Below are 24,055 nucleotides of genomic sequence, written 5' to 3' on the forward strand. Positions count from 1 at the left end.
GTACAATATATCAAACTGATTAAAGTTTTGATGTGTGTTAAATTCATGTATGTCTTTTGTGGGATCGTTTTCATGATTATTTGAAGTGTGTTGTAAAACATTCATATTTAAAGCATGAAATGCATTTGAAGGCTTTTTTCAGTACATTCACACTGAATGTACGGAAGAAAATAAACATAAGAAATGGAGAAGTGAAGAAAACATACAATAAGATTTCTTTAAACATTTTTGCAAATTATTTCCTAGTCAAACATAAACGTACAGATGTGTAGATGTGGGAGTAGGGTCAGAGTTAATCAATTACACAGTTTCAAACAGTTAAACCATTGTACCAATGGTTCAATCAAATTTGTGTTTTATGATTGGTACTATTGTGTTTATTGGTAAAAATTCAGCTGGCTGTCGGTTCTTATCCAGGTATTAGGTACTAACAGACAGAGTGATGCATGCTGGGATTCTCATCTGACTGAAAATATATTTTGCTTGTATTTTCAACATGACACTATAACTTCATTGATATCTAGCATGTTCCAAAAACTTCTGGGTGGAGTGACACATCATGGATCCTTTTGGATTTTTATCCAAAAATTTTTTTTTATGTAAATTTCCTATACCCACCCTGAGAGTAACAATTCAAATGGTCTGTGGTGAGCTTGTGACTTCTAGGGAAGTCTCCGTTATCATGGGAGAAAAATGGAAACTACTGTTTATTTCTCATCACTTTCATTATTTAATCAAGTGTAATTTAAGAGTTATTCAAGTTATATACAATGGTGATGTAATTAAGTGTAATTGAAAGATAATTTTAGATTGAATTTTATACTGAATGAGGGATTTGAGATCTTTAGTGATAATAGTAAATCGTTACTGGTTTTGTTTTATACAGTGTGGAAAGATAAATTTCCCTACAGTGAGTGTTTTTGCTGGATTTTCACCCTGCTTTCTTGTAATGAATCCATCTTTTGTTTCAACACTGCAGAAGCAGTTTTCCACAGCATAGAAGCGACTCTGGTGATCATACACAACTATAGTATCCAAGACTTGGATCACAGGATTGCACTAAAATCTCAGCAGTCTCTATAAATAATTTTGCTATGAATTATGTTTTTTTTTACTTTCAGTATTCCCTTAGGCTGTCAAAATATTTCAAGAAAAAACATCTCCGATTGGTCACTGGAATCTGACTTAATTGAAACCTTGTGTATGGCATGAGGAATTCTGGGATTTTGGCATGTACCCAAGAATCCTCAGAATGTTAGCTCTCTCTCTTTCTCCCTCTCTCTCTCTTCTCTCATTTTCTCTGTATCTTGCTCTTTCTTTTATTCTATCTCTATTTCTCTCTCTACCTCACTTTTTCTGTATCTCTCTCTATCTCTCTCTCTCTCTCGCTCGCTCTCTCTCTCTCCCCCTCTCTCCCGCTCTCTTTGCGTGCCTTCTTCCCCTCTTCCACAGTTGCCTTACATCAGCCCAGTGTGCATGGATATGAAGTGTGAGATTGTATAGAGAGAACGGACCAGGTTGGATTTTACCTTTGTTCAATTTTGGCGGTTGGAATTAAGATATCACTGGACAAATGGTTTGAAAAAAAGCAAAATTCATTCAGTAAGTTTGATTTTCTTGAGAATAGTTGAATGCTTACTATGATTATATCACTTGAATATAATTGGTGATGAATGACATTTGTTTATTTTCTTTGTCTATTCAATTTTATATATTGCTTATACATTATACTTAGGCTTTTTTTCTTTGCATTGTGCTTAACAATTTCTCTGGAAGGGCTACTGTTTGCATGGCAGGCTAAAATAGTGGATAACAGAGCAAACTGATGATTGACCCACACTACACTCTGAACCGGTGCAAACCCAGCTATGTTGAACAGATTATCAAATTAGGAAGCAATTAGCCATTTCCTTACTATTCTTTATACAGTATAGTATAGTAAAATGTATGTTTCTGATTATTGGTTGTGAAGATTGTTTGCTCTAGATGGTTACTTGTTTTTACCACATAGCTCTGTCAAAACAAAGGAAATACGATGTCTCATTTTTCCTTCTTTTTTCATTCCTCTTGGAACTCTTCTTCTTAGATGTATTATTCATTACAGTAAGAATACTAAAGAACTGAAGAACTGATAAAGGTGTTCATAAGACTAATGCTGCTTGACAGTAGTTAATTGAATAAGGAGATTTTGTATTATTGCCAGTACACGTTTCTGACAAGTTTCCCAATGAAATGTTTTTATTTCAAATGTGTTATATATCCTAATGTTTAAATTAAAAGCACATTTAGTTACTCTGTTATAATAATTAATGTATAATGTACTATATATATATAGTATTTACTATATATATTTTTTAGTAAATACAGTAACTGCTTTCCACACAGTCAGACTAAGCCTAAACCTACAAAAACAAAACAAACAACATCAAGTGGTGATTAACTATTGGTGTTTCAACTGAGACTTTAGTCTCTGTAAGCATGTAAGTAATATATCTTTGTAATATTTATTATTTATAGATCTGAGAGGAAAATCAATAGATGTAGCAGATCTCTGTGTAAAGGATTTACTATAGCAATCACTGAGTTGATCACCAGCTAGAGTGTGACGGCCTGCCACCATTCAGAGTTCTTGTATCATTTTAGACCTGGTTCACCATCTTACTGACTGGGTAGCCAAAGGTGCTCTCTGTGAGGCCTATGTAAACTCCTCAGCTATTCACTGCTATGCCTAGCATGGTTAAGTTTTCCCTAAACTGCATTTTAAGATGCAGAATTTCACTTCTTCAAGTCTAGCCAAATTCTGCACGGTAAGCTAGATGAATGGCACTCATTTAATTGAAGAAGATGGCCTAAAATTGACGTCATTATTCCAACACTTTAAGTCAGTCTGGGGAGTTCCTTAGATGTACCTCTCTGGAGAGTTTGCAAACTCTTATCATCTGGGATCGTGGACGTGTCTATTGAATTAGTGCTGCAGCCCTCCTGGACCAGAATTCAGTAAGGAGTGACTGGCAGAAAGTCAGAGATAATGATATACTCTGGTTTGGTGTGTAATTTGGATTTAAGATCCAAAACTGCACAGGCACCCGGTCTTCTAGGGTTACGTTCCTGCTCACCATCTGATAAAACCATCCATCCATCCATTTACATCCGCTTATCCGGGTCTGATAAAACCATTTTGCTTTAATGCAGCTGATTGCAGTGCCACATACCATGTCTTACCAATAGCTTGTTTGGTGCATATAAATAGCAACATGTTGAATACATCACTGGAGAATAAATCACTCCACCTGCTTTGCACAAGCTTATCTTCAGTATACCAGCAGCACAGCATTATGTGCGTGCACAAATATATCTGAACGGGCCCAAATCTAGTATGTGGTTATCCTTTGACTCCGCTTTAATCTGAACTGCTGTTTACCACATGGTCTCTGAGCACCACCTCTGTCCTGCTGGGTTCTTCAACAGAGTTTTGTCTTACGCACTTGTCTTTCTGTCTGACTAATGACACTGAACACTATGAAGTTCTGGGCACCATACATGACTTTCATGTTATTGTGAAAATTACAGATACAGATATCACAGATACATTTGTACACATATTTGTAATTCAAATGCTTTAGCAACACTGATGTTTGTAAGCCATGACTGACCATACTGTTACTTGAACATATAGGCTTGTATCGGTTTATTTAAATAAAATACCTTAGGCATGTATAGTATATATAATTTCATACATTTCATCTAGGCAGCTGAAAGTTCCTGTTTAGGTTCTGACCTGTGCACTTTAAGACATTGTGTATTCAAGGTGTAATTAGTGGGCATTGACAGCTTTCACCACGTCTCAGTCACACACACGATTTAAGCAGTGCTGTGTGAAGCCAGTGTTGCTTTTATAGAAGGAAATGGGACAGAGTTTCTTGGCATGGGCCAGTTTTTCCACCAGGCAATGTTGATAGGTTTAATGCCCCTCTGAAAACTTAAAGGAGAATGGATCTTGAAGTTAGGTCTGCTTTCTGCAGGTGCAATGACACAACCACTCCCATTCCCATAGTGCATTTCATTCAAGCCACAACTCACAGATACTTAAGTATTATTTTCACCAAGATGCTGCATGGTTGTAATTAGTATTCTGTATCAATGATAGTATTGTATATAATACCATTTTTTGTATATAATATATATAATACCATTTGTATATTGTATATAATACCATTGTATATAATACCATTAAACTACAATATGAAATTCACAACTTTCAACTTACACTTCTCAGCTTCATCTGGGCCTAACCTCCAGCACACTGCTTATCTCGTCTGATCATCCAGTGACTGGCTATGAAATATAACCAGGAGACAAAGAACAATTTCCTACAAAACAATTCAACAAATGCTTCTAAAAGATAATCTATAACCCCATTATATGACTGCTATAAATTTTCAGGTTTCTCAGACTGCTTACATCAGTCATTTTATTTCATGGGCATTTGGTTTTTCTTGCCATCACCTGGATCCACTTTAGCACCACTGCCAACCGATTTGTGGATATTTTATTTTTACTCATAAAAATAAAATATCCACAATACTGTGTCCATTTCATTGGGGGGAAGAAAGAAGTTTCAAATGGAAAGCACATGTTCTTTTCACACTTAAATCTTTGGCCGTTTGAATATCTACTCAAGTATGAGACTCCAGAGCTATGTAGCAGTCCCTATAAAGCACATTGCTCAGGGATGTTCTAACTCAAGTACTACCTTATAAATAAGCTCTCATATTAGTGCACTGGAATGTGTTAAGGCCTTGTATAGCTGAGTATAAACAGAACCTCGCCGTTTCTCGAGTGAAACAGAGCCATCAGCCAGGCTTCACAATCCTAAAAGCAGGTTGACTCGTATGATCACTAGTGCTCAGTCCATTTCACCCCATCATATTCTACCAGTCGCAGCAAAGGTGACGCTGGTACTGAAAGCTGCGGCTTATTTCTCTTGCACACAGAAGAGGCTCGTTTGTCATCTGTAATGGGCTCAAATGATCTGTGAAAGTCTCCAGAGCAAACCAAAAAAATGCCTGAAGAGGTGCTGTGTGACAGGCCCTGCACTGTCATTTTCGGGTCAATTATTCCAATTACAGTGCTAAGAGCCCTCAGTCCCCAGATCTCCCCGCCAAGGCCACTAATTGCAAACAGATCTTTGACACTGAACCATGCTGGGAGTTCATTGAAGGATTTAGATAATGTCTGCCCTGAAAGTAAGTGAATATATAAATATTTGCACTCACAAAATTTTGTTTTATATGCACATTAATATTGTCAGTGATGCAACGTTTAAAGGTTTTTTCACCCAGGCTCACTTTTAAAAAACGTTTTCTTATAGTCCAAATGACAAACCACCTAAAACTGGAAAGCCACTCCTAATTTTAGGGTCAGAATGTGACTCCAGTCTAAACCTTGTACCCAGCTGGTTGTGCAGCTCCCTGTTATTACACAGACATAGTTAACTATGTATGAGACATGAGTAAGGCAGGCCAGTGGCTTGTGTAACGTTCAGGAAGTGAAGACAAACTTGGACAGCTAAGTCCTGACCCCCACCCCAACTCTAGAGTCTCTCGGCAGCACAAACAAGATGAACCCAAGGACAAACAATAAGAGGAGTTTGTGAATACCTGGCAAACACTGACAAGCTTTAACAGGAAATCAAATTTGCCTTGCCTGTTTTAAATAATAACAAATGTAAAACAGATGTTAACCCATACGCTACAAAACCAAGGAATGGCAATAATACTGCATCTGGCCCAGACCGTTTGATTACTTTATCTGTACAAATTATTAAAGTAGGATTTAACTGTTCTCTTGCATTGTTCAGCCCACTCAGCTCATGGGGAGATTTACAAATCAGACTCCCTTTACTTTGCTGTGAGATGAGTGTATGAGAATCCAGATGACACTGTGGAACTCATGCAACAGATCTATCCGTTATATGAGATCATTGCTTCCCTGTATCCTGCTTGCATATGCATGCTACCCACTTTTTTAGGACTCTGTTCAGCTGCTCATACTAAGTTTTCAATCAAGTTAGTTAAGAAAGATTTTTTTAAAGAAAGGATTTTAATTCAGATTCATTATTCTAGTACATTACAGAATTGCGTTCCTGAGAGCAGAGTTAACGGTCGCGTTCACGAAGGGACTAAACTGTGTACCAGTCTTCTTCTCGTTGCGGCTCACGGGAGCTAGTAGGCCTATAGGGTAAACCCCACTTTATTTTCATTTATTTCATTTGCAGTGTCTATGGGGGAAAGGACTTGTGTAGCAGAGGTGCACTGTTGGCAGACGTCTTGTTTTAAAGAGGCACTTCTTCGAAATGCGGGTTGTTTCCGCCCTGCACGTTTCCTGTTTGCTTTTCGGCAACGATATTTTCAGGAGCGATAACAGAAAACGCCTGTTCGTGTCGGAGGAGTTAGCCCTGCGAAGATTTATAATATATATTAAAATAAAGGTGTTGAATCCATACAGGAATATTGTTTAAGAAAAGTAAGCCGTAAATTCCACGTAGCATTATTGTTTTGATATAGGCTACTTTAAAGCAGTAGTATTACAAATAATTACATAAATCGTCATCAACCAATTCAGTCTACATGTCTATAAATATATTTAAATTGCAGTAAGGTCTAGAACTTGTCTAAAAGCTGACTAGTTTTTCATCTTGAACTAACTGTACTCATGACAACTTCATTCTACACTAACCACAAATATAGACACTTTCCCCCTCTGGTTTCGAGTGTATCTTGTTACAGCTCCTGATGTGCCCAGTTTACTGTATTCCTTAATCACTACCATCTGCCATTTTGTAAAATCACTCCATGAAACATGACGTTAGGCACGATCTTGGCAGAGTAGTAGCCTACAAATACCACCATTCCACCATTCTTTGTTTTGTGTTTTATATATAACATATAATATATATATGTAAGCTATAAAATACTTTTTAAAAAGTGTTACAGTAATAGCTTATTTTCTAAATGAATAAAATTCAAAGTGAAGTAACAAAATGGAAATCTAAATAAAATCAATATTTGGTGTTACAAATAATTGCCTTCAAAACAGCATCATTTCATCTATGTACACTTGTACAAAGTCAGGGATTTTCTAGGATTGTATGATTAACCAATTATACCAAACAGGTGTTAATGGTCATTATTTTCATATGTAGGACAAAACACAGGATCTAGGATGAAACACATCATTACAGTAACAGAAACAAAAGCAGCTATTTGGGAGGGGAACAGCCAAACCTGCTACAGAGGTGAGGCGGTGGAAGATTTATGGCAATGGCAAGACTGAGCAGAGCAACAAGACACAAGGTAGTTGTACTACATCAACAAGGTCTCTCCAAGGCAAAGCTTTGAATACAGACTGGGGTTTCAAGATGCGCTGTACAAGCTCTTTTGAAGAAGCACACAGGCCAAGTCGAGGACCTTAGACACAGTGGTCGACAAAGAAAACTTGGACACATCATGTTTACTTCCCTTTGAGATCAGAAGATATCCAGTACGGCCATCACCTCAGAATTAGCAGAAGCCAGTGGGACCCAGCTATATCCCTCTACTGTTCAGAGAAGTATGGCCAGAAATGGTTTTCATGGAAGAACTGTGGCAAAAAAAGGCACAAATTCGATGTGGAAACAAAGCCAGGTGACCCAACTACGCACAAAAACACAGGAAGTGGCGTTCAGAAAAGCAGCAGCAGGTGCTCTGGAGTGATAAGTAATTTATTTAAATATTTGGCTGTAACAGAAGGCTGAAGGACTGGAGAGTCGCCAAAGAAACTATCTTCAGTGTAAAGTAAAGCACAGAGTCCTGGAATTGATTATATGGCCCCCATCTAGCCCTGATCTCAAAATCATCGAGTCTGTCTGGGATTACATGAAGAGTAAGAAGGATCTGAGTAAGATCTGAAGATCTGTAGTTAGTTCTCCAAGGTGTTTGGAACAACCTCCTTGCCAAGTTGCTTCAAAATATCCATCCATCCATCCATCCATCCATCCATCCATTCGCATCCGCTTATCCGGGTCCTGGTTGCGGGGGCAGTAGCCTAAGCAAAGAGGCCCAGGTTTCCCTCTCCCCAGTGTGCAAATATATCTAGGCGAAATGATGCTGTTTTGAAGGCAAAAGGTAGACATGGTAAATATTGATTTGTTATAGATTTCTCTTTTGTTAATTTGCTTTGCATTTTGTTAATTGAGAAAAATATTTTTAAAAACTACTACAGTAATGTATTTCTGAAAGCATTCTTACTTGCCACCTTTTTCCATAAAGTGCACTTTGCTGGCACAGCTGATGAAGGAAACTTCGTGTACCTCACTACAAATTTGTAGTCATGACAGACAGACAGACAGATATATAGATTTTAACAGCATTTTAACAGCTGATAGGCTTGACTTGTATAACCCAAAGCAAACATATGTTTATAAAATGAACCAACCAAACAGATTTAGCTGACGTTCTTGGTCACTGTTGGTTATATCTGTAAGAATGTTAAGTAACTGGTAACTCTAAACACTTAGCGCTTTGACTTTGTTACTATAGAAACAGGTATAGCAAAGACAGATGGTTATTTGGCTTTACTGTAACAGAGGTGAATGGGAATTCCAGTCTCAGTGTTGTAGCTTTTAAGTCCTAGCTTTTAGATTATTATAAACAAATATTAAGATTAATGTATTCTGCTTGCATTTTGCACCAAAACATTTTATTCACTACATGAGACCTGAACGTTTATTTTTTACTTCGTTACTGCTGTACAAAAAGTTTGATTAACAAATATACACCTTTTTATTTATGTTCGAATTGTACATTCAGAAAGGTATTTAGTATTTTGTTACTTCAAGCATGTGTATGAAAAGAGTGAAACTTAAAATTTGAATGTTTATGATGATGAACGTAGTAATTATGTTAATAAATCATGTCTTCCTGTGGTTCTGGGAAGTGCTGTTAGAATAGCACACTGAAGAACGCTCTCCCTACTGTGTTGTAACCCCAGCATGCACTGTGCTGTGTAATTGAGGGACCCTCATAACCCAGGTCATGGCTGCCGCTCTCTCCGTGCGGTGTGGCCTCTACTGGGGAGTTCACGCGGTGGTTTTAGACTCTCACGAGCTAACTCGGCACTAACGGTGTCCTTGGAAGTACAATGCACCTTTATTATAGGATTAGTGTAAAGTGACATATATGGAGCTGTGAGATGGAGTTTGGAGTTTATTGAGACATGGTGGGTAACTTTATAGTCTGACCCTTGACCCTCCAACCAAGCGTGAGTACACGTCCACCCCACGTCTCCTTGCAAGCTGGCGCTTCCTCTCTTTAAACGCATGCATGAACAAAGTGACTTCATGCACCTTCCTTCTTTATAACCAAATCATTACACAAACATCACTTAGCTACTTTAAACCATTTTCATTGTGAAAGTCAAAAAAAGTTTGTTTTTTAAAAAAAAGTTTAAAGAGAACATGTTAAACAAAGTACGGTAGAAAGGGATTTTCTGGAAGAAAAAGCCCTTGCTAGACAGAAAGGGCAGAGAACAGTCTGATCTCAACATGTTCCTATATGGGCCACTCCTACGCAATGCTGTGAGGAGAGTAGTGCTTGGCTGATGATGAAGACTTTTGGTGGAAAAACCTCTCTTGAGCTATCCAGCAGAGATCCTCCTTTTTAGTGTTCAGCCATTCTGTTTTACACAAGAATTCTATAATCTCCATAAACATGCCACTGGGGTTTGTGCAAACATTCTGCATTTGTTATTTATAATACATTAGGGCATTATGCCAGGCAGTTAATATGGATTCTTTGTTACAAAGAATTCATTTTAGGCCATTTACTGTATTTGTATGATTCAAAAGGCCACAAATCAGACTGAGTTTTGCTTTATGATTCTGAAGTACACTACAGGAAAACTCACTGCCAACATAAATTTGATGAATACGCCTCTAAGATATACTAAACATCATAGTCTATATTTAGCTGCAGTCTTTACCTGATTATTTGGCCTTGAAGTATTACAGTCATAACTCACGATGAAAAACATGTGTTCAGACCGTGAAAACTAAGGCTGTAAAATCATAGCACACCACCCCATGTGTGTTTATGATCTTGTTTAGCATCAGTCTCTCATTCTTTCCGTTATTCTGAAAGGAATTTAGTGAGACATTGTTTCTAACGTGTTTTATTAAGACTGCACATACACAGTATGCTTCGCATAGTACAACGGCTATGACGGCCGTTGGGTTTCCTAATAATTTTTCAAGTCTCAAAATTATTAATCATATATGTTGGCCATTTGTTTTTAAACAAACTGAATGAGGCATGAGCCACTATACAAGAATTTATGTCTCATTATAAAAAGAACAAGTCTGTATAAACTGGTCATCCACCATCCATCTGCAGTTTGTGTAATGTGACAAGTCATCACATTAATGTGGTACCTGCTGCACAAAATGGCTACTCATCCTGGCCCAGCGAACGTTGGTCAGCTGAGGTAACATCTGAGTCACTATCAGACGCCTCCCTCCATATCCCCTGCTTGGTTTGCGTTTTATTATATTGCCAATGCTCTCCTTGCAGCTCTCTCTCTCTCTCTCTCTCTCTCTCTCGCTCTCTGTCACTCTCATGCAGCACAAAAATGGCATTTACAACAGCATCTTACTGTTCAGTAGTGTTCATTTTCTTTGCTGAGAATGAATTATCGTGTTGCTATTCAAAGCTATGTCTTCTTCCAATACCAGTCTACACCTTCTGCTCTCTTTTCTGTACCCATCATAATTCCATTACCCATGATAATTTTGATCTGATATATCTAGCAATAAGTAATATTATTTAGTTAGCTCAGATCCATTTGTAAGTTGAATCAAATGTCCACTCTTTGGTTTAGAGAAGTGCAACTTACTTCATTGTGGTGGGGTGAGTCAAATTCTGCTGCAAGTTTCTGCAAGCAATCACTGCATCTTTATCAAACCCGAAATGAAGTCCAGTAAAAAAAAAACTTTCAGTAAAAAGTGTTTGCCTTACTGTTCAACTTCTCTTTACTACTTTACTTTTTTTTGTCTTAATGTTATTGTGCTGAAAAAACTATCCTAATATTCTATGGAATAATAATGTATAACACTGAATTGTTCCTGATGTACCTGTGTATGTTTTCCTTCATCCATTTTGTGTGGAGTGTTACCTGAAGGTTCACTAGTTGTTCATGTTCTCTTCTCCAGGAGTGAAGGCCTGGTCTCTGCTTGAGATGAATCACTTTTGGAAGATGCTTTTTCCACTACCCCTCCTCCTCTACCTGTCAGGGACTGTGAAATCCCAAGTAAATCCAAGTAAGTTTAGCTTTTTCTCCTCAGATTAATAATTTTTACCTGTTTATGATATACGGGGAAATGAAATCAAGGTTTTTCCTGAAAAGCAAATATATGGCATGGACTAAACCTTAACTGCATTATTCTGTTTAATAACGTGAAGATAGTAAGCTTGCATGTTTTTGGAAGTTAACTAAGTTATCTTGCCGTTCAATTAATTTTCAGATAATAATTTCAATAAATCCAGCAAGGTAAGACACCTGCCTGGTTACCATATGTGGTGCCACAGCCTATATTGTTGAACTCCACATCCATGTGTGTTAGGGTCTGCTCTTTGGATTGTTTAGACCTATTGGGGGTTTTGAAGCGGTTGAATGGCCTATTCTGGATTATATGTGAAACTTTCTGTGTTTGATCTGTGCCTTTCTACCCCAGCTGCTTCTCGCCAGCTTGGGTGGTTTGCGGGGAGGAAAGTGTGATGTCAATGTAAGGTTCAATTATATTTTACAAGGAAACCAGAATCTAGCACATGTTAAGTATAGATACTATTGGGACGCAGGACAGAGACGAGAAGAATTCTCGCAGTTTAAAGAATTCACCCTGTGCTGTTAGAGTATATAAAGAAAAGTTAGTTCAGAGAGTAGATGAGGTCACTCATGCACATATGAGTAGTTTTAGAGAAAGTATGGGAGTGTAATGTGTGGGGAATGTGTAGTATGCTTAAGTGGTTTCTTTTATAGCTGAGCAGCACACTGTTTTATGGCATTTAAAACAGGATAAATGTACAGTTCTTTATACGGATCAACAGGGCAGGTTCACTATTGCCTCTTTTTACAAGATACCACAAGTTGTTCAGCATGTTTGAAGGTAAACAAAGAATGCATAAGAACGTGGAGCTACGCTCCATATGGCTTCTTTCCATGGCTTCTTAGGTTTCTGTGTTCAGAGGTGCTGTTGGGACAATTAAGTTGAACACATGAACTACCTTAAGCATTATGGGTGTTAAAGTTATTTTTTGTTTTGGAGAACATTTATGCACACACCTGCGTCTCAGCTCAAAGCACAGGTTCGTCATCTGTATCTCAGCTTGGAGTGACGCTTGCTTGGCGTTGTTTGTTTGTTTGTTTATGACTACATCCCAGATGTATCCCAGGAATAAAATCGGACACAAAAAGAAAAATATTTCACAGCTCAGTGCGGTTTTATGGTGCTGTGTCATTTCCAGTCTGTACCTTTGTAATTGTGTCCTCTAATTGTATTGCCAAACCAGGCCGTGTCTGACGGGCCCTGGCTAACGGGCCCTAACTCACGGGCCCTAACTCACCGGCCCTAGCTCACCGGCCCTGGCTCACGGGCCCTAGCTCATGGGCCCTGGCTAATATCAATCAATCAATCAATCAAATTTTATTTATATAGCGCTTTTTACAACAGTTGTTGTCACAAAGCAGCTTTACAAGTGCCGAGTCCTAGCCCCCAGTGAGCAAGCCAAGGGCGACAGTGGCAAGGAAAAACTCCCTAGTTTTTTGCACGAGGAAGAAACCTTGAGAGGAACCAAGACTCAGGGAGGGGGGGGAACCCATCCTCCTCTGGCCGACACCGGTCACCATGACAACAACAACAATTTAAACAGAAAGAAATAAAGAAAAGGAAAAGATGTAATAATGTTCATCATGGTGTAGGCTCATCCGGTCAGGCAGTAGGTGGCTGGCACTGGATGGATCGCTTGTCTCTCCTCATCTCATTTTTCCTCGAGCAGGCGGGCAGCCATGTGGAGAAAATAAAACAGGGAAAATTAGCTCTGTATGAGGACATATACAGGACAGATAGAATTAAACACATTTCTGGAGAGTGGCAGCAAATCCGGCATTAAGTTAAACTATTATAGCCTAGCTAAAAAGGCAGAACCAGAAGGTAACATAGGCTTGGGGGCATTCTGAGACAATGGCATCCATCCACTGCCCTGTCAACAAACTTGAGTGACCACGAGCAGTGACAGGACGACAGCACCAGCGCCCCAGTCTACCATAAAACCCTTCGTCTATGAACCCCTGGATCTGTACCTTTATCTAAGGGGGGATATTAATTATCAAACGCTAAACCAAATAGGTGGGTTTTCAACCTAGACTTAAAGATTGTAACTGTGTCAGAGTCTCGTATGCATTTTGGAAGGTTGTTCCAAAGCTGGGGGGCCTTATAAGAAAAGGCTCTTCCCCCTGCTGTTACCTTATTAATTTGTGGAACTAATAAAAGACCAGCACCCTGTGATCTTAGTGGACGCGGGGGTTCATAGTAGGTAATAAGTTCCTGGAGGTATTCAGGAGCAAGCCCGTGCAGTGCTTTATATGTTAATAATAGAATTTTAAAATCAATACGGAATTTAACTGGGAGCCAATGCAGAGCTGATAGGACTGGTGTAATATGTTGAAATTTTCTAGTTCTGGTCAGAACTCTGGCTGTGGCATTTTGAACTATTTGAAGTTTATTTAGATTCCTATTTGAACATCCTGACAGTAGTGCATTGCAGTAGTCTAATCTAGAGCTAACAAAGGCGTGCACCAATTTTTCTGCATCATCCTGTGATAATGCATTTCTTAATTTGGCAATGTTGCGGAGATGTAGAAAAGCTATCCTAGTAGTATTATCTAGGTATATATCAAATGATAGGTCGGAGTTGAGTATGACACCTAGGTTTTTGGCTACTGTGCCAGGTGTAATGGTATAGTCTGCAAGATTAAGCATTAGATCTGGAATTTTTTGTCTTGCGGCCTTAGGGCCCACAAGGAGAACTTCTGTTTTGTCCTCATTTAGTTAGGAAGTTTAGAGACTTCCAGCATTTTATATCTCTTACACAGGCCTCAATTTTTCCTAAACTGAGTTTGTCATCAGGCTTGGCTGATATGTAAAGTTGAGTGTCATCTGCATAGCAGTGAAAATTGACACCATGTTTGTTTATAACTGTGCCCAGTGGTAGCATATATAATGTAAATAATAGTGGTCCTAAGATGGAGCCTTGCGGGACCCCATATTTAACTATTGTATGTTTGGATGGAATATTATTGAGCTCTACAAACTGATGGCAATTTGTCAAGTAAGAGTTAAACCATGAAAGGGCTGTGCCTGAGACTCCAACCCAGCGTTCTAACCTTTCTAGCAAGATCCTATGATCAATTGTGTCAAAAGCTGCACTAAGATCGAGAAGCACTAGCAGTGATACATAGCCTTGATCAGAAGCAAGGAGGAGATCATTTGTTACTTTGACTAATGCTGTTTCAGTACTGTGATGGGGCCTAAAGCCAGATTGGAACTTTTCAAATATGTGATTCCTATGCAGATATAGGCATAATTGCTGGGCAACAGCTTTTTCTATGATCTTAGATATAAATGATGTGTTCAAAATGGGTCTATAATTAGATAGGACAGTCGGATCAAGATTTGGTTTCTTGATCAGAGGTTTAATAACTGCTAATTTACATGATTTGGGCATGTGACCTATTGTAATGGATGAGTTAACTATAGTTAGAAGAGGTTCAGTTACAGCTGGTAATACCTCTTTTAATAACTTTGAGGGAACTGAGTCTAGTGTGCAGGTAGTACAATTTAAGGAAGAAATTATTTTCTCTAATTCTGATTGTGGGAGTGGATGAAAAGCATCAAGTTTTTCTCCCGGTATGTAATTTTAATCAATTTCAACCAAACCAGATGACATACCAGTTGTATTGCTAATAAAAGGTTTTATATTTTGTCTAATATTCTCAATTTTATTATCAAAGAAATCTATAAATACATTACTAGTGAGGTTTACTGGAATCTGAGGTTCTGCGCCTGCTTGGTTTTTTGTAAATTTAGAAATAGTATTAAAAAGAAATCTAGGATTGTTTTTATTTTTCTCAATCAGTGAGGCTAAGTATGCTGAGCGTGCTTTAGTGAGTGCCCGTTTGTAGTCAATGATGCTATCCTTCCAGGCACAGTGGAATACTTCCAACTTAGTAGATCGCCATTTCCGCTCTAATTTACGTGCTATTTGTTTTAAGTTTCTAGTTTGGTCAGTGTACCACGGGGCGAGCTTTTTGGATCTAGCCTTTTTATATTTTAGTGGAGCTACTATATCTAGAGCTGATCTGCAGGTATTCTCTAAGCAGTCGGTTAGACTATCTAACTCTCCTGGATCGGATGACGAGTGGGCTAGAGCAGTTAAATCAAGGAGGGTTTCAATAAACTGTGTTGCTGTTGATGAATTTATCGAGCGCTTTATAACTACACTGCCGATGAGACGGGCGGGTATTTATGTTAAGGTGAAGATCGAATTGGACTAAATAGTGATCAGAGATTGCTACGGTTTGCGGAAGTATATATTATCTACGTCGATACCCAGCGTTAAGATTAGATCTAGGGTATGATTTCGATAATGTGTAGGTCCTACTACGTTTTGTATAATGCCGACAGAGTTCAATATAGAAGTAAAAGCCCTTGTCAGTATGTTAAAGTCTCCTACCATTATTATTTTGTCACTACATACTGCTAAATTTGCTGCAAAATCAGTGAAATCGTTTAAGAAATCTGAGTAAGGCCCTGGTGGTCTGTATACATTAGTTAGGGAAAATATATTAATTACATTAATAGACTGCATCTCAAATGAGTTTGAGATATCTAGGTATTTCTGATGAATTTCTAAACAATCACGATAGATTATACATATTCCTCCTCCTCTGCCTGACAATCTAGGTCTACTATGTATATAACTATATCCCACAGGAGTGGCTTCGTTTAAAGTTAAATAATCACCAGATTGAATCCACGTTTCAGTTAGACATAGAATATCAATATTCTGGTGAGTTATAAGTTCATTTACAAAAACTGCTTTTGAGTTGAGTGATCGAATATTGATTAATCCGATTTTCAGATCGGTCATATAGGTAATAATTGGATGTGAAGTCTGAATATTAGTTAAAAACTTAGGACGGACTATTCTCTTATGATTTAGTTTAACCCGGGGCACAGACACAGTCTCAATCCTATGGGAACTTGGTGACGCCTCTAAGCAGCTCGCAGACAGACGGTTTAGCCCGTTAGTCTGCGGCCTGGTCGTGACTCTGGTTAGTCAGCAGCTCCTAGTACTACACTGCCCACTAACTAACAGACTACGGGCTATGCTGCAGGATAACAAGGCGGCGCCATCCCGGGTGGGGTGGACACCGTCCCTGCCTAAAAGACCAGGCTTGCCCTCGAACTCTTTCCAATTATTAATAAAGCCCACTTGATTTTCGGAGCACCACTTTGACATCCAGCGGTTTAGCGACGTGATGTAATAGGCCCTGGCTAATGGGCCCTGGCTCACTGGACCTGGCTGACGGGCCCTGGCTCGCGGGCCCTGGCTCACGGGCCCTGACTGATGGGCCCTAGCTCACGGACCCTAGCTCACGGGCCCTGGCTCATGGGGCAGTCCTGGGGGCTGTTGCAGCTGCTGACAGAGCCCTCAGTGCAGGGTCGGCCACACAGCCCTATCGCTCTCCTCAGCCCTGCATCTGCACATGGGCTTAAGGCTGCATCGTTCACTGCAGTTTGCATTAGATATAAAATTTTGATATTATTGTTACTTTCTTCTTATTTATATGATGTATTATCTTTATATAATTTATCCTCGTTATTTTGGATTCAGGGCCAAGAGTTCTAGAGTCAGAGCCCAGACTTAAATTAAAAGAATAAAATTCTAACTGAATTCAAGCTGAATTTTTTTAGCTAAATCCAGAAAACTGTAAAAGAAATTCTGTTTTAGATGCATCATTTGTATTTCAAAACTGTTGCGTCCACATGCCAAAACAGGTTTTTCACCATTGTTGGCAAACAGCATATTCTTGACCTATACTTAATTTTTCAAGCTTGTAAAAATATGCAAATATTGTGGCCTGGTTTGTAGCTCTAAATTTCCTGATCTTATGTATGAATAATTGTCCACTGGTAAAATTTTCTTCTTGCTAGAAATGGGTAAATGATATTACACAAAAACTGCAGTGAACAGGGAATCATTATAGTCGAGGTTACAGTTGACCCAGAATGGAGACAGAGTTAGTGTTGGGTGCTCATGGCAGCACAGAGGTGGGAGTGTCCAGGCTTCATTGGTCAGCCTGTCAAACACATGGCAGGCGTTTCCTAGGTTTCCTGGGGTCTATGAGAGGCTGTGACCTTGCTTTGAGTTTATTACTGAGCATAGCCAAAGGTCAGGCATGACTGTTTGCAGTGAATTTAGCCATCAGGCTGGAGTCTGTGGCTGGTGCATACCAGACATTTTGACAACAGGAAAGTACACTGAATTGGATTCTCTTTCTCTCATTTCTCCAGAGGCTCTGTGCGATTTCCAGATTCTTGTTGTCCAACTTGTAAGCCACTTGTTCCTCACACTCAGGGCAGTAGAGTTGCAGAGGGTAAATGAGGAATAGTGAGAAAGCCACAGGGCCACTGACACAGGGCCAATGTCACAGGGCCACTGACACAGGGCCACTGACACAGGGCCGGCAACCGTCTGTATGTTACAATAAAGAGTTTTGAGTTTTTATCGGATGCTCTCCATGAGGATGGTAACCGTTCATAATTTTTCCATTGTTTTTAAACATACTTTTGATATGAGGCAGATCCCAATATGCTGTAATCTCAAGTTGCTGCACCATATTTCCGCTGAAATTAAACTGAAAGGTTTTTTTCCAGCAGCAGGAAAAGTGCACTCCAGAATTTAGCAGCGCTGAGATACACTCTGGTGCCAACTTTCCCCTGTTTAAAATTCCCAAGCACTGTACTTATACCATACTACTCTTTTTCCCCTTGGAATGATAGAAAAGTTTGTCTTTTTATACTCAGGCCTTGTATTCTGTAAAGAGAAACAATATATAATCACTTACATAATCACCCACCTTTTCATTTTTATTGTTATTGTTTATTTTATGTGCTGGTTACAGGTGACGATTACAATGACAGTACATGTGTATATGTTTCTGTCTGTATGAACATGCTTGTGCATACATGTCTATTATTGTGTCTGTATCTGTGCTAATGTGTGTGCAATGCAATGGAGCCAGTGGTTAGACAGCAAACACAGTAAAACAAATGAGCCTTTCACCAGGCCAGTGCATGGAAAAAAGCTGGCTTAGTGAGGGGGGGACACCTCCGTATCCACACACACACACACACACATAGGGAGAGAGATAGAAAGAGAGGGTGAGGTAGAGGGAGAGGTAGGGCTAAGTCCACCTTCTCTCCTGACAATATTCGTATTTTTCCACCTTTCTGAAGTTTGTGATATTTTTAGCTTTGGTAGCTAAATGCTAGCACTGCCCCTCTCTATTCCCTTGGGTCAGAGAGAGAGGGCAAGAAAACACATACTGTGTAAACACAGATCCAAGCATGCAAGCTGTAGCACAGAGCCAAGTATAAGCCTTTTACACACCTCTTATCAGTCATAGTGTGGACATTCTTCCTTTATTATACTTCCTCTCGTTATTTAAAGCGTTAGTTCAAGCTTTTGGTAAGACATGGTTCTTTCTTGTGAGAGTGATTAAACTCTGTGGTGAGTCTGATTACTTTAGGTGTGCGGGAACATTATCACTGCAAGGACATGTTGCAACACCGGCTTCAGAATCATGCTGTCCTGGTCTCTGTTTCTGTGGTTACTTTAATAAGTGTGGGATGCATGTGATTTCTCTCTCTCTCTCTCTCTCTCTCTCTCTCTCTCTCTCTCTCTCTCTCTCTCTCTCTCTCTCTCTCTCTCTCTCTCTCTCTCTCTGTGGCGCTGTTATTAAAATAAGCAACAGACTGACACCAATCCGTTTCCATCCATGGAGCAAGGAAAGTCAGGCAGGGCTGTGCAGACCCAGCTCACACTGCTGACTGTGTGCGCGGCCACTGAGTTCGTCGAAGAGGAGGGGGGTGTGGTGGAGCAGGGCGGGGCGCGCCAGGCGGCTCCCTCACATCTGGAAGAGGTTTTTGTTGGGGGGATTCAGCCCGTTTTGGACCATATCGGCCCGTCGCTGCCAAGGCCGAGAGCCTCTGAGGTTTCCCCCATCTTGACTTTTCAGCAAACATTTGGAGGAGTGCCGGAAAAAAAGAGAAAAGGAAGATAAAAAGGGCCTTCTGCACCCGCTCTGCTGATGCTGGCATGAACACAGAGGCTTTGCTGTGGAGATGGAGGGGCCACTCAGAGCAGCAGAGGCCAAACGCACTTCCGATTGCACTTTTAATGTCCAGCCCATGACACGCACACAGACACACACACACGCACGTACGTACGTACATACATAAACATACATATCACAGATTTTAATTTTCAGCTCCTAATAACCTTCCCATCAATGACATTTACTTCAGTGACTAATTAATCATTTGTTTTCATCGGTACTCCAAGCATTCATGATGCTGTCCTATGGTGTCCAAGCATGACAGTGCAGGGCAATATCAGTGGAGGGCTTCGTGCCTCCCAACACAGCACGTGGGGTGAGTCTGAACGGGACATGTGGCACTGCTGCCTCTAGAAACCCTCCTGCTCTTTCTGTGCACCGTACTGTAATAATGCCGATCAAAGAATCGCCATCCTTTGTTTTTACAGCAAGTAGCATCCACGTGTAATGAAACCTTATTTCCAGCTCATAAAAGTTAACCATTAGCACACCCTGGAATCTCAGTGCTAGGACAGTTAACTACATGACAGAACAACCCAACAAACGGTGGAGGAAAAGGCAAGAGAGCTCGTTTTCATCACGTCCTTGTAAAGAAAATAAAAGGCCCGAGACCACACGGGAGCCGCGCAAAGCTCTGGCCAGGACCTCCAGACGAGCTTCGACGGTCTTTGGGCTAATTGTCTGTGCCAAAGTGTATGATCTATTTCCCCGCTACATTTGTGTAGCATAACCACATAGTTAGAGATGGGAGAAAAGGGTGTTGTTCAGTTTCACCTCCATCTACACCTACGCCTTTCCCTCAGTGCCGTGTCCTGCCTTACATGTTTGTTATTACTGCAGTTGTGATTTTGATTTCTGAACTCCGCTTCAGCTGGTTCGGAATATTTATTTAAAGACACCATATTTTCTACATTATAGGAAGTGATGAATGATGCTTTGTAAGGACTGCCCTGGAGACTACACAGGGCTAATGTACTGGTTTGAAGAGGAGATTACAGGGCTCGTGTGTTTCCTATAGGCATGTGTCGATCGCCTCTGGGCATGTCTGGAGGACAGATTTTGGATGAAGACATTTCAGCCTCAAGTCAGTGGTCTGATTCAACAGCAGCAAAATATGGCAGGTAAAAATCTGGCATATGTATATGAGTGTGTGTGTCTGTGAGTGTGTGTCTGCCCATACATGCATGTGTGCTTGAACGTATGTATACACATGTGTGTATACATGTGTATACATGTGTGTGCATATGTGGATCTCTTAGTATGAGGAAGACTACATCAGGCTAAATGTGGATAACCTCAGCAGAATGGTATAATTATGTCCACCCTCCCCCCTATAATGACTAAACGGTCCCATCGATGTTTCCTCCTCATCCCAAAATTAACATGTCCGCGCACATTTATGATACTGAGAATGGTGAAGGAAGCAGTTCCCCCCGTATGAGAGCAGCGTTCGGTGTTCTGCAGGCTGGACTGCGAGGAGGGTGATGGTGCATGGTGTCCCGAGATCACCGGAGAGCCGGAGAACATCAAGGAGTTCCTGCAGATCGACCTGCGCTCCCTGCACTTCATCACGCTGGTGGGCACGCAGGGGCGGCACGCCGGCGGCATCGGCAACGAGTTCGCCCAGACCTACAAGATCAAGTACAGCCGCGACGGCAGCCGCTGGATCTCGTGGCGCAGCCGGCAGGGCAAGCAGGCACGTGCCAACGACTGCGCCCCCTGCTGTGCTCTTTGAGCAAGTGCATGCTTGAGTACAGTCCCTCGTGGTTCGTTGTGCACGCGCTGCATGGCGTGTTTAAACGGAGCCGTCGTGACTGAGATGGTTTCTGTGTTGTAGGTGATTGAGGGGAACAGGAACGCCTACGACATCAAGCTGAAGGACCTGGAGCCGCCCATCGTGGCCCGTTTCGTGCGCTTCATGCCCGTCATGGACCACTCCATGAACGTGTGCATGCGTGTGGAGCTGTACGGCTGCGAGTGGCTCGGTACGCCGCCATCCAGACACGCCTTCTCGCACACTTTTCCTTTCCCTTCGCTTTGTTTGCTTTACCAGTCTGTTAGGACTTGATCGTCGCCGTGTCAGTCACGCGGATGCAGTTTTATACTTTGCTTCGGTTGTTATGCAATAACAAAGATGTCCCAATTGCATTTACGCAATAAAAGAGACGGACCATCAGCCTTTAAACAATAAGAAAGGTGTAGCAACAGAATTTTGTATGCTGACCATGGACTGTGATTTCACTGTTTCTGCTGAGAGTCAATGGACACATGCCTCAAACAGCTTAATCATTATGCTCGTAAAAGGCAGGGCTGTTTATTTGACTTGACAGCCATGTCTTAGTCACACCCATGACCCTGCGCGTGTGGGGCCTCGTAAAGGCCCATGCTGGGCTAACAGAGCTCATTAAGACTCACACCTGTTAAAGATCTCAAACATCTTTACAGGGGTTGAAACAGTGGCATTTAGTTGCTTATGCATGCGGTTTGTACCTTCAGCTCAGGGCTATATCTTTGAGTCTGTGAGACAGTGATACAGAGTTCACTATAACCCCCCCCCCCCCCCCCCCCAACATTTATCTTAGTGTTTTGCTATAAATTAAGTGGACCTTCATACCAAGCAATAATCGTTCAGATTCCCTTAAACCAGTCTCTTATCATGGTAGGTGTGGCTATCTGGTTCCCTCTCAGACACTCTTAGGTATATAGCTCCCAAAGCTGTCAGCCATGGAGTAATTTCTTCTCTCCCTTTTCTGGATTGCCTCTGACTGTCAAGTGCAGTTCACCTATCATTCTTAACCATGCACCTGTTCAAATCATTCTTAATAGGTTTACAGTATTGCTCTGTTTCCAGATGGACTGGTATCATACAACGCCCCACTAGGCCAAAAAATGATCCTTTATGGCCAGCAGGTTTACCTCAACGACTCTGTGTATGATGGTGCCATGAGTAACAGGTCAGTCATCTCTGTACGTGTCTGAAAAGAAACTACAGAGCAAAGAAGGGATTATAGAATTTGTGTTTCTGCTCAGTCCAGTTCAAACTAAGCCACAAACCATTGCGTTTGAGTTTAGTGGCTCTTTACAGTGGTTGTCTGTTTTCAGATCCTATATTATATTATTAATACCAAAAAATTACTTAACATGCCTGTGTATGTTCTTAGTTCTAAGTTCTTCATTGATCCCGTGGATTATAGATCTGCATAGTTTACTAAAACCCTGGGACATAGTAAACTGATCAGTTACATGAAAATAAACAGAATCAATGTTATTGTACACGGTTGTCATGGTAAAACACTTGAGATGAGATGGTGGTTTCAGTGTTCATGGAAGGATTTGACTCATGCCTTCCTGAACATTGCCTTATATGACACTGTGTGTGTGGGTGTGTGTGTTTTGTGTTTGTGTGTGTGTGTGTTTATGTGTGTCCAAAATACCACCATGAACAACCCACACTCTCACAGTCATTAAACTACTAAACAAAGCCTCAGTTTGCTAAGTTCTTAGTCAAAAAAAATAAAAAACATCGCTACCACCTAGTGGTGAAGTTGATAGTGGCATTGTGTTTTATGTAACTCTTATGCTTATTGTGTGGTTGGCAAAAGTTGATAAATGTATTTAAAAGTGTTGGTTAAACATGGGGATAATTAGAGTAGAGATAATTAGTTATTGTATATCCTAATGTTAAATCTCTTGCCATCTCTCTCTCTCTTCAGTATGACAGAAGGTCTGGGCCAATTGACAGACGGTATGTGTGGTCTGGACGATTTCACTCTCAGCCATGTCTACAACGCGTTGCCTGGCTATGACTATGTGGGATGGACCAACGAGAGCTTCCCCAATGGCTACGTGGAAATCATGTTCGAGTTTGACCGCACCCGCAATTTCACCACCATGAAGGTAGTGTTTCACAGCAGGGCTCTGTCTCATCTTCCGTGTTTCAGTGCTGCCAACATGACAGGCTCCTGCTAGCTGTGTGCTGAACAGCTCTCTTTTCCATCACAGGAAATTTCAGCTTGTGTTGCCTGTTTATGGCCATGCCTAACAGTTTTTGATCTTTTTCTTCTTCATGTTGAGTAAGAAGGCAGTCTCCCTGTATTGTGCTGCCAGCCTTAGTTTAGATTTTTCCACCCACTCACCTTATTTAACTCCCTTTTTCCACATGGACAGGCTGGTTGCACTACATGGCACTACTTATTCTGGCATTACTGTTACCAGGAAGACAAAGGTGGTGACATCCAATCCTGACCATTTATAAACTTTGACCTTTCTTTTCTCATGTGTAGCAGTATGATTTCTCACTCTATTCTCATACATACTACATCATACATGCCTTATACAGTTCTCATAAATATGTAAACTCTGTCTGTATAAAATCTGTATCAAATGCAGTTATGAATTTATGAAGAGCATATGTACTGCAAGTGAAAGGGATCATAAAAATGTAAGATCATTAGATTAATTTTATGTAAATAGGCAATGTTGTGGCCTTTCAGAATAGGAAGACACATCCTTGAGATGTTTTAATATTACATGTCTCACATACCCTTCCTGCATCCCTCTT

The 24,055-nt window shown here is 40.5% G+C and overlaps 1 protein-coding gene across 4 annotated transcripts in view; it reads left to right on the forward strand.

Annotated features, from left to right (window-relative positions):
- The first annotated feature begins 1,254 nt into the window (after positions 1–1,254).
- The window catches only part of ddr2a (discoidin domain receptor tyrosine kinase 2a), a 28,568-nt gene continuing 5,767 nt past the window's right edge, over positions 1,255–24,055 (forward strand). For 2 of the 4 annotated variants that reach the window (XM_077014789.1, XM_077014788.1), the window contains exons 1-7: positions 1,256–1,602; positions 11,246–11,353; positions 20,513–20,615; positions 20,959–21,190; positions 21,332–21,479; positions 22,346–22,448; positions 23,208–23,391. In XM_077014789.1, coding sequence (XP_076870904.1) covers positions 11,272–11,353; positions 20,513–20,615; positions 20,959–21,190; positions 21,332–21,479; positions 22,346–22,448; positions 23,208–23,391 — 852 coding nt within the window. In that variant the 5' untranslated portion in view covers positions 1,256–1,602; positions 11,246–11,271. Of the gene's footprint in view, positions 1,603–11,245; positions 11,354–20,512; positions 20,616–20,958; positions 21,191–21,331; positions 21,480–22,345; positions 22,449–23,207; positions 23,392–24,055 lie in introns of all 4 variants that reach the window. The other 2 variants (XM_077014790.1, XM_077014787.1) reach the window with 2 other exon arrangements.

Source organism: Brachyhypopomus gauderio, chromosome 8, assembly GCF_052324685.1.
Source record: "Brachyhypopomus gauderio isolate BG-103 chromosome 8, BGAUD_0.2, whole genome shotgun sequence".
Taxonomy (NCBI): domain Eukaryota; kingdom Metazoa; phylum Chordata; class Actinopteri; order Gymnotiformes; family Hypopomidae; genus Brachyhypopomus; species Brachyhypopomus gauderio.